We start from the raw sequence: 12,679 nt of genomic DNA on the forward strand, positions 1-12,679 counted from the left end.
AAGAAAGAAGGCGCAGCACCACCACGCGCTCTCGGATCGGGAACCGAGAAGGTGCCGCGGCCGCCTATTAAAACACCTACATATAAACGCGTTTCTTTTTCCCTCCCTTCCCTCCATAAGGTACCAAGGCGAAGTGCGCCTGCGCACTGCGGGGCTGAACCAGAGAGACGATTTGACAGCGGGCGCGCGGGCGCGCACAGACCTTAATTCACCACAAACAAGAAAGAGCGGGGGCGAGGGAGTCTCGGAACGCGAGGAGCTTCGGCGCATGTGCAGACGACAACAAGCGGCCCAACCCTAAAAAGGGACGACGGAGGCGCTTGCGGATTGGCTGCCGCTGTGTGGGCCAAGCGTCTTTCCTGGAGCGGCTCGTGGGGTCGTGACCCCGGAAGTGCTGTGTCGCGGCGTCCCAGTGAGGGAGGAAAGGCGGCAATCGGTCGGAAGCGTCGAGCGGCTCGCAAGGGGGATATGGCCGGGTAGGCGGCCGAGGCGCCGGTGAGCGGAGCGGGAGCTCCGGTTCGAGCCGCGGCGGCTCCCCGCTGAAAGTAAGACAGAGCTCTGGACTCCGAGGGGCCTCCGGGGGAGGGGCTGCCTCCGGGGCGCGCGAAGCGGCCAAAATACGTTATCCGTGTCCCGATTTCTCCCTTTTCCTTTCCCCTGACGACAGGCCTCCCGACGCTTGACAGGGTCTACTTTAATTCATCGTGCGTTTTAAAACACTTTCCTCGTCGTGTATGTGTGCAGTACAGTGGTACCTCGGGTCACACGGTTCAGGTTACATACACTTCAGGTTACAGACTCCGCTAACCCAGAAATAGTACCTCGGGTTAAGGACTTTGCTTCAGGATGAGAACAGAAATCGCACGGCGGCAGCGGGAGGCCCCATTAGCTAAAGTGGTACCTCAGGTTAAGAACAGTTTCAGGTTAAGAACGGACCTCCGGAACGAATTAAGTACTTAACCCGAGGTATACACGCGCTTATTTCGTCCGTCTGTTTTCACTCAGGACATTTTAAGGTGGCCGGCAAAACGTGAGCGCTCGCCACATTCATATATATATATATATATACGCGCTGAGGGCAAGATTATACACGGTAATATAATAAGATGCAGCAACAAATCGATGTCTTCAAAACAATGGTGGCTGGTACCAAATGACACTAGCCAAGAAGAGAAAGAACAAGTAGCATCAGATTTCATGCTTATTTCTTTCTTTTTAATAAGCCTCTGGAGAAACAGAAATGTCTTCCCGAGTGATGGGAAGTTGAGCCAGGCAATTGGCAGTGGTGGGAGCCCTGCTTAAAGTTAGGCATGGCTGCAGTTTAGGAAACCTCCGGATTAAGGGCCGGGGAAGAGGCTTTGGGGTTGTCAATGTGGTGCAGCCTAGTTTTTTTCTGTCCCTATATACATTCATGTGGCATTGAAAACAAGATGCTGCTTCTTCCCACCCCCCCCCCAAAAAAAACCAGGGTAAGAGGGTTTAATCATGAAGAATTAAAACTCCTAACATAGACTAAAATAATTTAGTAGGGGTTTATTCTGCCAAAAGCTTAAATTATGCAACTTCCACAACATAGAGACTGTTGGAGTGTGTGCTCCCAGGTGGCTGATTACAATTGAATTTTAAAGCACAAACATAAGATGGGAAAACAATCTTATGAAAGGAGTGGGCAGACTTTAGGCTTGTGGAATCTAATTTGTTTTACACTGGTACCCTAAGATCCAGCAACCAGAGCAAAGTGCAAAAGATAGAGCCTTATAATTTTTTTAGTACCAAAACATACACGAGCTCATGGTCGCTCCACACAAAAATCTTCTCTGGATCCTCTCCCCCTCCATTATTCATTTCAGAAGTATGATTTACAGGAGGAATTATTTTTATTGTCATTGTTAAGTAATTGTGTGTCAGAGAAATCCTTGCTGATCTACATCAAATGACTCTTGAGAACTACCAGTAGATTGTAATCTACAGTATTTTCTGCCCACCACTGCCATAGAATCTGCAGTGTCCTTAAAAAAAGCAACATATTTCTTACTTCTCCACCTCCCCACCACCATGGCTATGCTCTTGTCTTGCAGTTTTCTGGAGAACACACCTGCTTTTATTCTTTATCAGGACTGGGGAACCTATTGCCTTTGAAATGCTGCTGGCCTTTCTGATGGTAGTTGGAGTCTAATAACATCTAGAAGGCCACAGGTTACCCAGCTCTGTTCCGTTATTCTTCCTTTACTGTATTGTAATAGCAGTAGTAATGCTTATAGCATTTTGAATAATTTCATTTGTTTGTTTCATTTAACAGCATAACTTTCTTCTCCCCCCCCCTTTTTTTTTGCTTTGAGGTTCTCAAACATTTTACAATGCAAATTTAATCTCTTAAGCACTGCATCCATACGTTCCCTCTCTCAGTATCCTAATCCTCACTTTGGGACATAAAGTTCATCTTTCCCCAGCATCTTATAAGCCTGTGTTCCCTTACATTTTGTAATCACTTAAAGAAAACAAATGCCATCGTCCAAGCACGTCATCTACAAGATTTCACTATTTTTTTCTGAGGTTTTGTAAAGAAGGCCAGCATATCAGATTTGAAAATGCGGAAGGTAAAGCTGAGAGAATAGTGGTTTACCACCTAAAAAGTCTGTAACTGATGTGATTTTTCCATTTCACAGCCAACAATCCTAACTACTATGCTTAATTATAAACAAGTGTATTGGTCACTGAGCTTTTGCACCAGTGCTGTGATACATCCAGCCATTGCAGATTAATGCACCTGTATCATGTAAGGCCTGGGTGGAGAGGATGTTGTATGGGGAAAGTCTATGCAATGACAACCTCCTATTTATATATATGTTAGATTGCCTACACAGATCCATTTTAACCAGCAGAGAGTGAGAGAGAGATGTGATAGCTGGGGGAATTGTATAAACATTTGCAACAGGGAAAGAATGGCTCTATAGGTTAACCCTTACTGTTTACTTGCAGGAGCTTTTTTGGGGAAATGGCCTCTCCATTCAATGGTCCCACAGCAGTTTCTGATGTAATTAAAGATCTAGACACTCAGATAGCTGTAAGTAAGTTGGCTTGAACTCACCAGGACATGGCATGCTGGCATCATGGTGAGATGCTGCAGGTGGGCTTGTGGCTTTTCAGTTTTGCTTGTGTGCCAGAACTGAAATGTGCAAGAGTGTATTGTCCTTTTCCACTCAGATTTGAAAATGCTTTGTAGGAAATGATCCTGTCTTGTGTGTTTGGTTAGTGAATATGGTCTCCCAGAAGATGACAAAAATTAGTAGAACTGAGTGCTGGAATCTCTCCAGCATTATTGCTGTATCGCTCCCTGATAAAGAAGTAATCAATCTCCCTGTTGACTTGCACTTTATTCCTGCCAGCGTTACTCCTCGCTATAGAGATGCATAGGAATGTGGAACATTGTACAGGTGGCCCCTACCCAGAGGAATGTTATGCATCTTTAGTTGGTTTTGTGATGATCACTAGTTGGAACCTACAGACTGTCTTCAAGAAAAGCCTCACATAGAGCACATTACAATACAAGCGGGAGGTTCCTAGAGCATGGACAACAGAGGCCAGGCTATCCTGGTCCAGGAATAGCTGCAGCTGGCAACCAGCCTGAGCTGGGCATAAGCACTCTTGACCACAAAATCCATTTAAGAGTCCAATGACAAGTTGGAATCCAGGAGGACTCCCAGACTACTAAACCTGATCCTTCAATGGGAATGCACCTTCTTCCAGAACAGGTTAGATAGCTAATTCCCAGACACAGGAACCATCCAACCACAGCCCTTCTTTCTTACCAGGATTCAGCATTGATATTTATTGACCTCAATCCATTCTACCACTACTTCCAGACAGCTGCCCAACATCTTCACAGTCTATCCTGATTCCAATGGAGTGCAGAGATAGAGCTGCATGCCATCAGCTGATGGCACCATACTCCAAATCCCTAGATGACAGCTCCCAGTGGTTTCAAATAGATGTTAAAGAGCATAGGAGATAGACTAGACCCTTGTGGGACCCCATAGTTCAAAAGGTGCCAAACAACGATATCCTACTACTGTTTTTTTGGTAGCTCCCCTGTAGGTAGGAACTAAACTAGTGTGAGTTTAGGTAGGTACTAAACTAGTACCTCCAACTCCCACCCCCCGCCCCAAATCATTCCAAAAGAACACCATTCTCATCGGTGCCAGAAACTGCTGAGAGGTCAAGGAGAACCAACAGGGTCACGTTTCCCCTGTCTCTCTCCTGATAGAGGTAATCAGTCAGTGCGACCAAGTCCATTTCAGTGCCAAAACCAGGCTGGAATGGATCTTGCACTGAAAAAGGTTCCCCACCGCTGCAGAAGGAGATTCAAGAAGTAAAGCAATGCAGTGCCAGGTATCAGAAAAGAGCACAGTGGATTTGTCGAGAAGAGGTAGCAGAATGAAAAGAACAGGAAGGAATGTAGAAAGACTGGCTAAAATGGGAGAGAGCAAGAGCTGGGAGTCTTGAAAGTAAGGATAGAAAGCAAAGGTTGCATCCATTGCTTAGATGATAGGAGAACTGCCTTCAGTTTAAAAATTGAATTCTCCCATACTTTGAAGGGCCTTTATATGCATCTGCCAGCTGCTTGAAGAGGAAACAACTGCTAAGTATATCTACCATGTGTGCAGAAATGTGTGGAGCCGTGCTTGCTGGGGCTGATGGGTGTTGTAGTTCAGGAACTTCGACAACAGTGCCATTTGCTATGACAGAGTAACAATATCTAGCGTAAACAAAAATGGAATGAGCGGTCATGGCTTCATGGGCCTGCCAACATGCAAACAAAGCCCTGGCTGTTGCAGTTACTAATCTATAAAGGTGTGAATCTGCTAGTGGTTAACTTTACAGCCTATGAGCTCCTGAAGTTCATCTGGCACTGAGCCTTGCCATTCCCAGGCATATATCCTTTTCCTCTCTCTGGGCAGGCTATTTTTATCGGCAAACCATTGGTAGCACAAGGTTAAGGATTTGTTCTGGGTGAAGCTAAAAAAAACCCCCAACAACTTATATTTACATTGCCTTTCAACCTTTATTGTTTTGAATAAGGTAGAATGAAGCATTTCAATTGCAGCCTTCTTAATAATTCTTGTGTGGATTAATACTAACAGAGAACTTGCTCTTTAAAATAATAATGAAGCGTGGTTTCCGCTTCCTTCATATTGACTTCCTTGCATCTTGGCTAGTCCGTGTTCAGCATGGTTTGTGTTTTGATGTGACGTTGGCGTCATTGTTGGATTACAATTTTAAGCAAAATGCATAAGAATTAAAATAACTGCATGTGGTAAAATTGCATGCTAATCACCTGTATATTAAGGTTCAAGAAAATGCCATTTCTGATTCTTGAGAAGTTGGTAATGTTTACCTTTTTAAAATATTTTCTGCAGCTGTGTTGATTGGTAACAAGCTGCTGCTGAGTGGTCTGAACTGAACACACAAGCCAATAGCATTATAGACTGGATGTTGAGAGATTCTGAAGAGACTCCTTGAAATTCGATGTTGCATCTTGAATGTTTTGGAATGATCAGAAAACACATTTTGGTTGGAATTCAGGCTAGGTTAGCTAAAGTTAGTTCCAAGTGGAATCAATGGGATAAATTAGTCATGGCTTAAATAAGTACAGTACTTCTAACTTATCTTGGACGAAGCCGTTTGCCTTTTTTTTTTTTTTTTTTTTTTGGAGAGAACCAAAGAGAAGAAACATTCCCAGAGAAATGCTGCCACTGAACTATAGCCCTAAGGCATCTTTGCTGCTGGTGGGTTTAAGAAATTGGATATTGAAGGTTAATAGGTGGAACCGTGGATTGACAAACATGGTCCATTTCCATAATGTAGTCCGTAACAGAAGTATAAACATAACACATTAACACATCCCAATCGGTATTATTTGAGGGAAATGTCAAGCTCTAGGAAGCTAAAGATCAGGTTTGTGAGGGCGATCTGTCTGCGACATCTGTCACCCCATTGATTGCCAGAGTTGATTCGCCTGATCTGGCTGGCTAGGCGGGTGTCCCCTTCCTCCCTCACCGCTCCATGTGCGTCCCCCCCAAAGCTGCGTGCATCAGTGGAAGAGGACAACCATCCCAGATAGAAGGAGTGTACCGTTCTTTGGTCAAGGGTGTACGATAGCTGCGCTCCCGTGTTAGAACCTCCAGACAAGCATCCTTTAGTTAGACTACGGGCTTTCATCTATAGCTGGCTATAAGAGGAGCAGTTTTCCCTTTAGCACTTTTGTCTTAGAACTATCAAAACGACAGGTGTGGAGGATTGTTATGCATAATCAAAAGTTGTCCAAGAACTACAAATGCATATCTCCGGACACCAGTGGTCAGCAAGTGCCTCATAGTTGCTTTCTGGGCAATCTAGGAGCAGGGAGGGAAGTTCTTATAACCATGGCTGTCAGATCCAAGTGTCTGGGGAGGTGCTTCTGACACCCACAAACACAGTTTCTGCTCTGATTTCCACATTGTGATCTGATACTGGGTTTGCATTAAAGCTCTCACAGAACACAGGCCTTGAAAGCTTTCCATGAGGTGGCATTATGGTGACCAGTGCTTTTTCCCTTTAAAAATGTTTAGGGGTACTCTCATTTTCCTACTCAGATTGAAATACTTCCCCTCAATTAGGCCAAACTTAGATTCACAAAATGTTTAGGGGTATCCGTACCCCCAGAAAAAAAGCACTGATGGTGACATAGTTAAGGTGCTTTTCCAGCCACTTCAGAAAACTTGTTCTTTCAAAGGCTTTTCATATCTGAGTTCCAGACTGCTGGGAATGGTTCTAAAATAGATAACTTGTTAAATCGCCTCTGTCTTCCCTTCCTCCTCATTTAAACCCTGGGATTTGTGTTTTCTTCAGCTGATTGGTTTGGGCCCACACAATCCCAAGAAGAAGCAAGATCTGGACAAGCTCTATGATCTGAAGGCTAAAGCTCAGCAGATTATGAACCAGTTTGGCCCATCTACCTTGATCAATTTGTCCAACTTCTCCTCAATCAAGCCAGAACCAGCCAGCACCCCTCCACATAGCTCCATGGCAAACAATACCACTGTGGCGAAGATGCCAGGGACCCCTAGCAGTGGCGGGCGCCTCAGTCCTGAAAGCAACCAGGTAATGGCTTTTGCAATACTGGGAAAGTGAGTGGGGTAAGGTGAGGTTGAAAAATAATATTGGTTGGCTGCTTCTGGCCGTGCCCAAGAGTTGCCAAAATCTCCCTGTTCCATCTTGTGACTTGAAATGAATAAAAGCTTGAGTCTTAGGTTCAGAACCATGTGCTGTATGTGGGGCTAAACTTGAGGTTGGTCCAGAAGCTGCAGCTAGTGTAAAATGTGGCAACTTGACTGCTCACTAAAGCAGGACATCGCCAATATGTTACCCTGCTGTTGAAATAATTGCACTGGCTGCCAGTTAGCTGCCAGGCTAAGTTCAAGGTGCTGGTTCCGGTGTATATAGGTCTATTCAGTTTGGGGCCAGGATACCTGAAGATAACCTCACTCCTTATGCCCAGTCCATGTCTATGCTCTGCAGGTGAGGCCCTCCTGCTGATACCATCTTACCAGAAGGTCCATTGCACACAATGTAGGAATTGGGCCTTGAGTGTTGTAGCACCTGCCTTTTGGAATTCCCTCCCCGTGAATATTAGATGGGCATCATCTCCTTTGTCTTTTGGTGGCCATTGACCTGGTTGAACTGTACTAATGTTGGTGATCTCTTTCCCCTGCCCCAGATATTAACTAAGAAGAAACTACAGGATCTTGTCAGAGAGGTGGATCCAAATGAACAACTGGATGAAGATGTGGAGGAGGTAGGCTTTTGGGGGGGGGGGGAAATGAACTGAATGAATCCCTAGTTCTGAATAATCTCAGACCCTTTGGTACTTGCCTGAGCTCATCCATAGTTGAACAGTGCCACTGGTTCAGTTAGGAAACAAAGTGTTTTTCCTTGATGTAAAGTCACTGGTGATGGTGATTACTTTTTGGAAGAATGTGACGCTTCTGAATTAAACATCATTTCACGCATTGTTATATATCATGCTGAAACTATCACTAACGTGCTTGGTGCTCCACTGTTTTTGACAGATGCTGCTGCAGATCGCGGACGACTTCATTGAAAGCGTTGTGACAGCTGCCTGCCAGCTTGCACGACATCGCAAGTCCAACACTTTGGAAGTGAAAGATGTCCAGTTGCATCTTGGTGAGTGCCCATGCATGAGTTGTTTGTTTCATGAAGGCTGCTATAGGTGACTGTATGTGCCTACTCTCCCCGTGTAGTGAGCTTTTCATGTATAACAGTTCACCAGGCCAGTCAGGCCACTGCAGTCTTCCTTCATGTGTTAGGGTGTGCAGAAAATAGCCTGTAGTGAACCCCTGCACACAAGGGAATTGCTGTCACATGCAATTCAGAAGTGTCCCCTTGAAATTTGTTCTAACGCAAAGAAACCCCTAAAATTAAGAGAAACAGAACTCCTGCCAAAACAGGATTATTTTTTCATTTCTCTCTTTGTTCTAGTTCTTAGAAACAAGACAATGATTTCTACTTACATGATTGAATTGATAAATATTTCTCCTTAACTCTTGTTTCCTCTACCTCTTTTTCTCATCCCCTCCACCCATGCCCTGTTCTTTGATGTAGAGCGGCAGTGGAATATGTGGATCCCAGGTTTTGGTTCTGAAGAAATCAGGCCATATAAAAAAGCCTGCACTACAGAAGCTCACAAACAGGTAAGGAGGGTGTTCCATCCAGAATCTGCAGGTAAATGGCATCAGATAAACCAAACATGTCAGCAAGGGGAGAGAAAACACCAGGTGTTTATACTGTACTTTCTAATGTCCACATTCCCTTTCTGCGTGTGTGTGTGTATGAGAGAAAGAGAGAGCGCAATATAAATACTTAAGAACATCACTCCTCCCGTGCCATGCCTTTGGGTCAAATGCATTTCCATCTCTTAACTTAGAAACAAAACACACCAACTTGCAGGTGGCCTGATCTGAGTCAGGACTGCAGCATGTCAGGTACAGGTTCACCTTTTCCCTGCACAGTTCCTGACTGAGATGGGTCCCCTCCCTACTAAAGCTGCTGTTTGTCCTCAAAGGAAACAAAATATGTGCACCCCTATATTTTTCATCCTGTAGGAGTAATAAAAACTAGAGTATGCAGAGCAATGTTCATTAGGAAAAGGGAAGAATCAAACCTCCCTGCACTGTGGTCACAATTCAGATTGAGGACCCTCCAACAGCTGCGGTTTTTTTAATCTAAAAAAACTGATACGGAAATGCAGCCATACCTCATTTTGACTCTTAAGTGGACTAGTTATGTGATTGAGGTATTTGGATACTATGGTGGCCAGGTGAGTGGAAATAGTTTTCTGGGCCTAAAAGAATCTACCTTCCACTGAAGCTTGCTGGTGGTCCATTTCCCTGATTTTCACTGTTCTTTTTCTCTCTCTCTTTTCAGAGGATGGCGTTGATCCGCAAAACAACAAAGAAATAATGCTTGGGAATGGCAGGGAGATTAAAATGGCTCTTCTGGGCGGGAAATCTGCCTCAAGCTTGTGGAGTGCCCATGACGTCATCTGTGGGATTCTTTTTTAAGGCTTTGCAGAGAAGCGTACCTTTTAACTGTGCAGCAATATCTGACTTTGAGGGGAGACCTGCCAAAAGTCGATAGACCCTGCCTCTTTCCCCCACCCCTCCTCCACAACATATTTCCCCAAGAGAACACAATGTATCTTGAAACACACAGACTTTATTTTCTGCCTTCAGAGTGATTTATGGTGTAAGTGGTTGTCCAACGGACAGAATATTTTGGTATTTTGGGGAACAGTATTAGAAACAGCTATAGATGTTTTTTTCATTTCCCTCTTACTCTTTGTAATGTTGCTGTTTATAGATATTTGGATTTGTTTTATCAGCAGAGACATTATGACTCTAAAACTAGGTCGCAGTACTGGCACGGGTTGCAAAAAAGCAAAGGGCATCAGGGCAAGAGCCAGAGAAAGGGCTGTTCATTATAGGTTGTTCAACGCAAACATCTCTTTTTCCTCTTTTAAATTCCAATATGGTCCATATTGCAAGTCCCTTTAACTCTTAAGGATGCAATGGACATCCACTGCATAGCAAAATATCTGTGAAGTTCTGTGCGGATGGTGGTTCTGTTGGAAAGTGTTGGTGCAATTCTCAACACAGAGAGATTATTATTGTTGTTGTTATTATTATTATTATTTTTAAACTGGCAGCATCTGTCTTGTGAAGAGAACAGTCCTCAGTATCCACAGCCCAGATATCAATCTGTGCTCATAGAACAATTGGCTTGCCTCCTGTCTCTTCTGTTACAGGGAGAAAAATATAATTGAGAATACTTTGCTTTCATTGAGTGTTCCAATACCAAAAGCACAACTCAGGCTGAAAATCAAAATTGGTGCAAAACTGTTGCCTCAGACTTTCATGGATTATGAATGGTGGGGTTTTTTTTGCTGCTTCTGAAGCTCCTCGCTTGCTGAAAAACTGCCCTCCTTCCTCACTTCCTCTTTGATAGGTTGAACTGTAGCAACAGAAGTGTTGCACTGCCTGTGTTCTGAATGAACAAGCCACCTCTGACCACACAACCTACACTTTGTGTTCTCTCTCTCTGTGCGTAACAGGTTTTCATTAAGCCATCCAGCAGTGGCTATAGAAGCTTTCCCTTTTTATGCAAGTTCTCTACTCATTTAGACTACGGTAATAAACAAGTACGTTAATGTTCCCTGTTTTTCAAGATTTCTCATGCACTTTGCCCCAGGTAGCATGCAATTTGGTGCTTTCCATTAAAAGGAAGGGAAAAAAATGGCATCAGTTCATAAAACCACAATGCTTGCCTTTGTAGCATGAGCCATTAGGAATATTCCAGCGTGTCATTTGTTCTTTTAAACTCTTGTTCTAAAAGAGTAAATCTCCATTTGTGAAAACAATCCATCCTTTTGTTTCGCCATGGGATTAGCAGCCAAATAGAATCCAACTGAGGCATATGTCTAAATAATCCAAAATGAATTCTGAAATTGCACCATGGAGGCAGAGGCGGGTGGGGAGGGGGAAGAACCTTTGCTGCAGTTATTTTATGTATTGCATCACTTGAAAGCATCTTCGCCATTAAACAACCAATGACAAGGGCATGTTTATTTATTGTCATCCCCATCCATGATCAGGGACGACGGGACTTGGAAGTCGAAAGACATTGCGGTATTGCCTCAGTAAACCTTTCCCCTTCAAGAAATCAGTACATCCCGACCCTCCCCATTAGCCACCCAAACTTCTAAGGACTTGCCCCATAGCTGCTGCTGTTTTTCTTATACCGAGTTCTTCACATGCTGCTATTTTTCTGCATAGATGAACTGTTTTTTCTATAGTTTTTGATGAAGCTAGTACATGGGCTTTTCACCATAAACTGCAGAATCATTGTTTCCCATTGCATATGCATGCTTTAGATATTACGCCTTGTGTTGTATTCAGAGTAGCTCAGTTGAAATTAATGGACCTCGTCATGCCCTTTAATTTCAGTGGGTGTACTCGAGTAGAAGTTAACTGAATGCAACCCCTTATAACTGCCATGTGCAATGGTGTATAGAGAAATTAATGTGTTGCTGTAAGCTTGCATTGGCAAAGTATTGTGAACTAGCCCAAATACACTTATAGAAGGTCAACAGAACTCAGACCACAGTTGTATCACCCTGTCCCAAAAAATAAATTTGAGGCCCTGCTTCACGTAATACCTTAAATTGGGCAGTATATCAGAAGTAGGCTACATGTAATTCAAGTGTGTGGTCCTGATTTTCTCCTGTAACATGCTTTTTCACAACCCAACAGTAAAGGAGGCCTCCTGCTTCAAGCATATGTCCACCAAGTGTGTTACAGCAAACCACCCAGAAGAATGCAGCTTGGACATGTCATCAGTGAATAGGTGGGTTTCCCAGCATCAGATATACAGAAAGGTAGATTTCCCCTCCCCCCACATGAAATAAATGCAACTACAAACTCAACTCAAGTCCTCACTGTGGCTTCTGCTGATGCTCTTTCAAGTAAAGATGGTGAGATGATAAATGCAGCTCTCTGGATGAGATGGTGTGTACCGAATACAATAAATGGCATTGGCAAAATGAAAATGATGCTTCAGAGCCTATTCTTAACCTTTGCTATTATAATTGAAATGCACAGTATATGGTTTATCTCTTTGAAAACCATTGAAAACAGTGGAAATGTTTGAATCGGGGGGTTGTAAACAACTAGGTTCAATTCAGAGTAGACCCACTGAAAGTAATGGATTAAGTTTGTCTTATCCTTTCATTTCAGTGGGTTTACTTTTGAGTAGCCACACGTGTAGAATAGATTCCTTTAGCTCCATCTTGCATTAGCTATAGACTAACATTGGATACAAGCCTAAGAATTTGAACCACCAGCCATTAAATTGGATTACTGAGTGTACAGTTTTCGTAAGAGGTGACATCTTAGCAGGGCCTCTGCATATTCTATAGCGGCAACATAAAGTGCAGAATTTAGCATCCTGGCAGTTTATACAGCCTTTAGCATTGTAAACATGTAATAAAGACTGAATCTAAACAATTGCTCAGATGTAAGTCCAATGTTGCCTGCTCCCAAGTGTGCATCAACCTTAGTTTTGG

The 12,679-nt window shown here is 43.6% G+C and overlaps 1 protein-coding gene across 3 annotated transcripts; it reads left to right on the plus strand.

The window, feature by feature from the left end:
• The first annotated feature begins 310 nt into the window (after positions 1-310).
• TAF12 (TATA-box binding protein associated factor 12) lies at positions 311-12,163 on the plus strand. Of its 3 annotated transcripts, XM_083628327.1 has the most exons (7): positions 311-545; positions 2,980-3,064; positions 6,889-7,140; positions 7,757-7,834; positions 8,109-8,223; positions 8,662-8,750; positions 9,484-12,163. In XM_083628327.1, exons 2-7 carry the CDS (start codon positions 2,996-2,998, stop codon positions 9,517-9,519), a joined length of 639 nt encoding a protein of 212 aa, XP_083484453.1. In that variant the 5' UTR covers positions 311-545; positions 2,980-2,995; the 3' UTR covers positions 9,520-12,163. The 3 variants fall into 3 exon arrangements, with proteins under 3 accessions (XP_083484453.1, XP_083484454.1, XP_083484455.1); XM_083628328.1 differs by lacking the exon at positions 2,980-3,064 and having other exon boundaries at positions 321-545; XM_083628329.1 differs by lacking the exon at positions 311-545 and having other exon boundaries at positions 3,050-3,068.
• The last annotated feature ends 516 nt before the right edge of the window (positions 12,164-12,679 follow it).

Source organism: Podarcis filfolensis (assembly GCF_964270895.1).
Source record: "Podarcis filfolensis genome assembly, chromosome: 8".
NCBI lineage: Eukaryota > Metazoa > Chordata > Lepidosauria > Squamata > Lacertidae > Podarcis > Podarcis filfolensis.

What these genes read in the sequence shown, in the direction of transcription:
- TAF12 (XM_083628327.1), top strand. Translation starts at nt 2,996, where the DNA reads ATGGCCTCTCCATTCAATGGTCCCACAGCAGTTTCTGATGTAATTAAA. An exon ending in TCAGTCCTGAAAGCAACCAG is followed by an intron (nt 7,141 to 7,756) that starts GTAATGGCTTTT and finishes CCCCTGCCCCAG; the next exon opens with ATATTAACTAAGAAGAAACT. An exon ending in TGGATGAAGATGTGGAGGAG is followed by an intron (nt 7,835 to 8,108) that starts GTAGGCTTTTGG and finishes TGTTTTTGACAG; the next exon opens with ATGCTGCTGCAGATCGCGGA.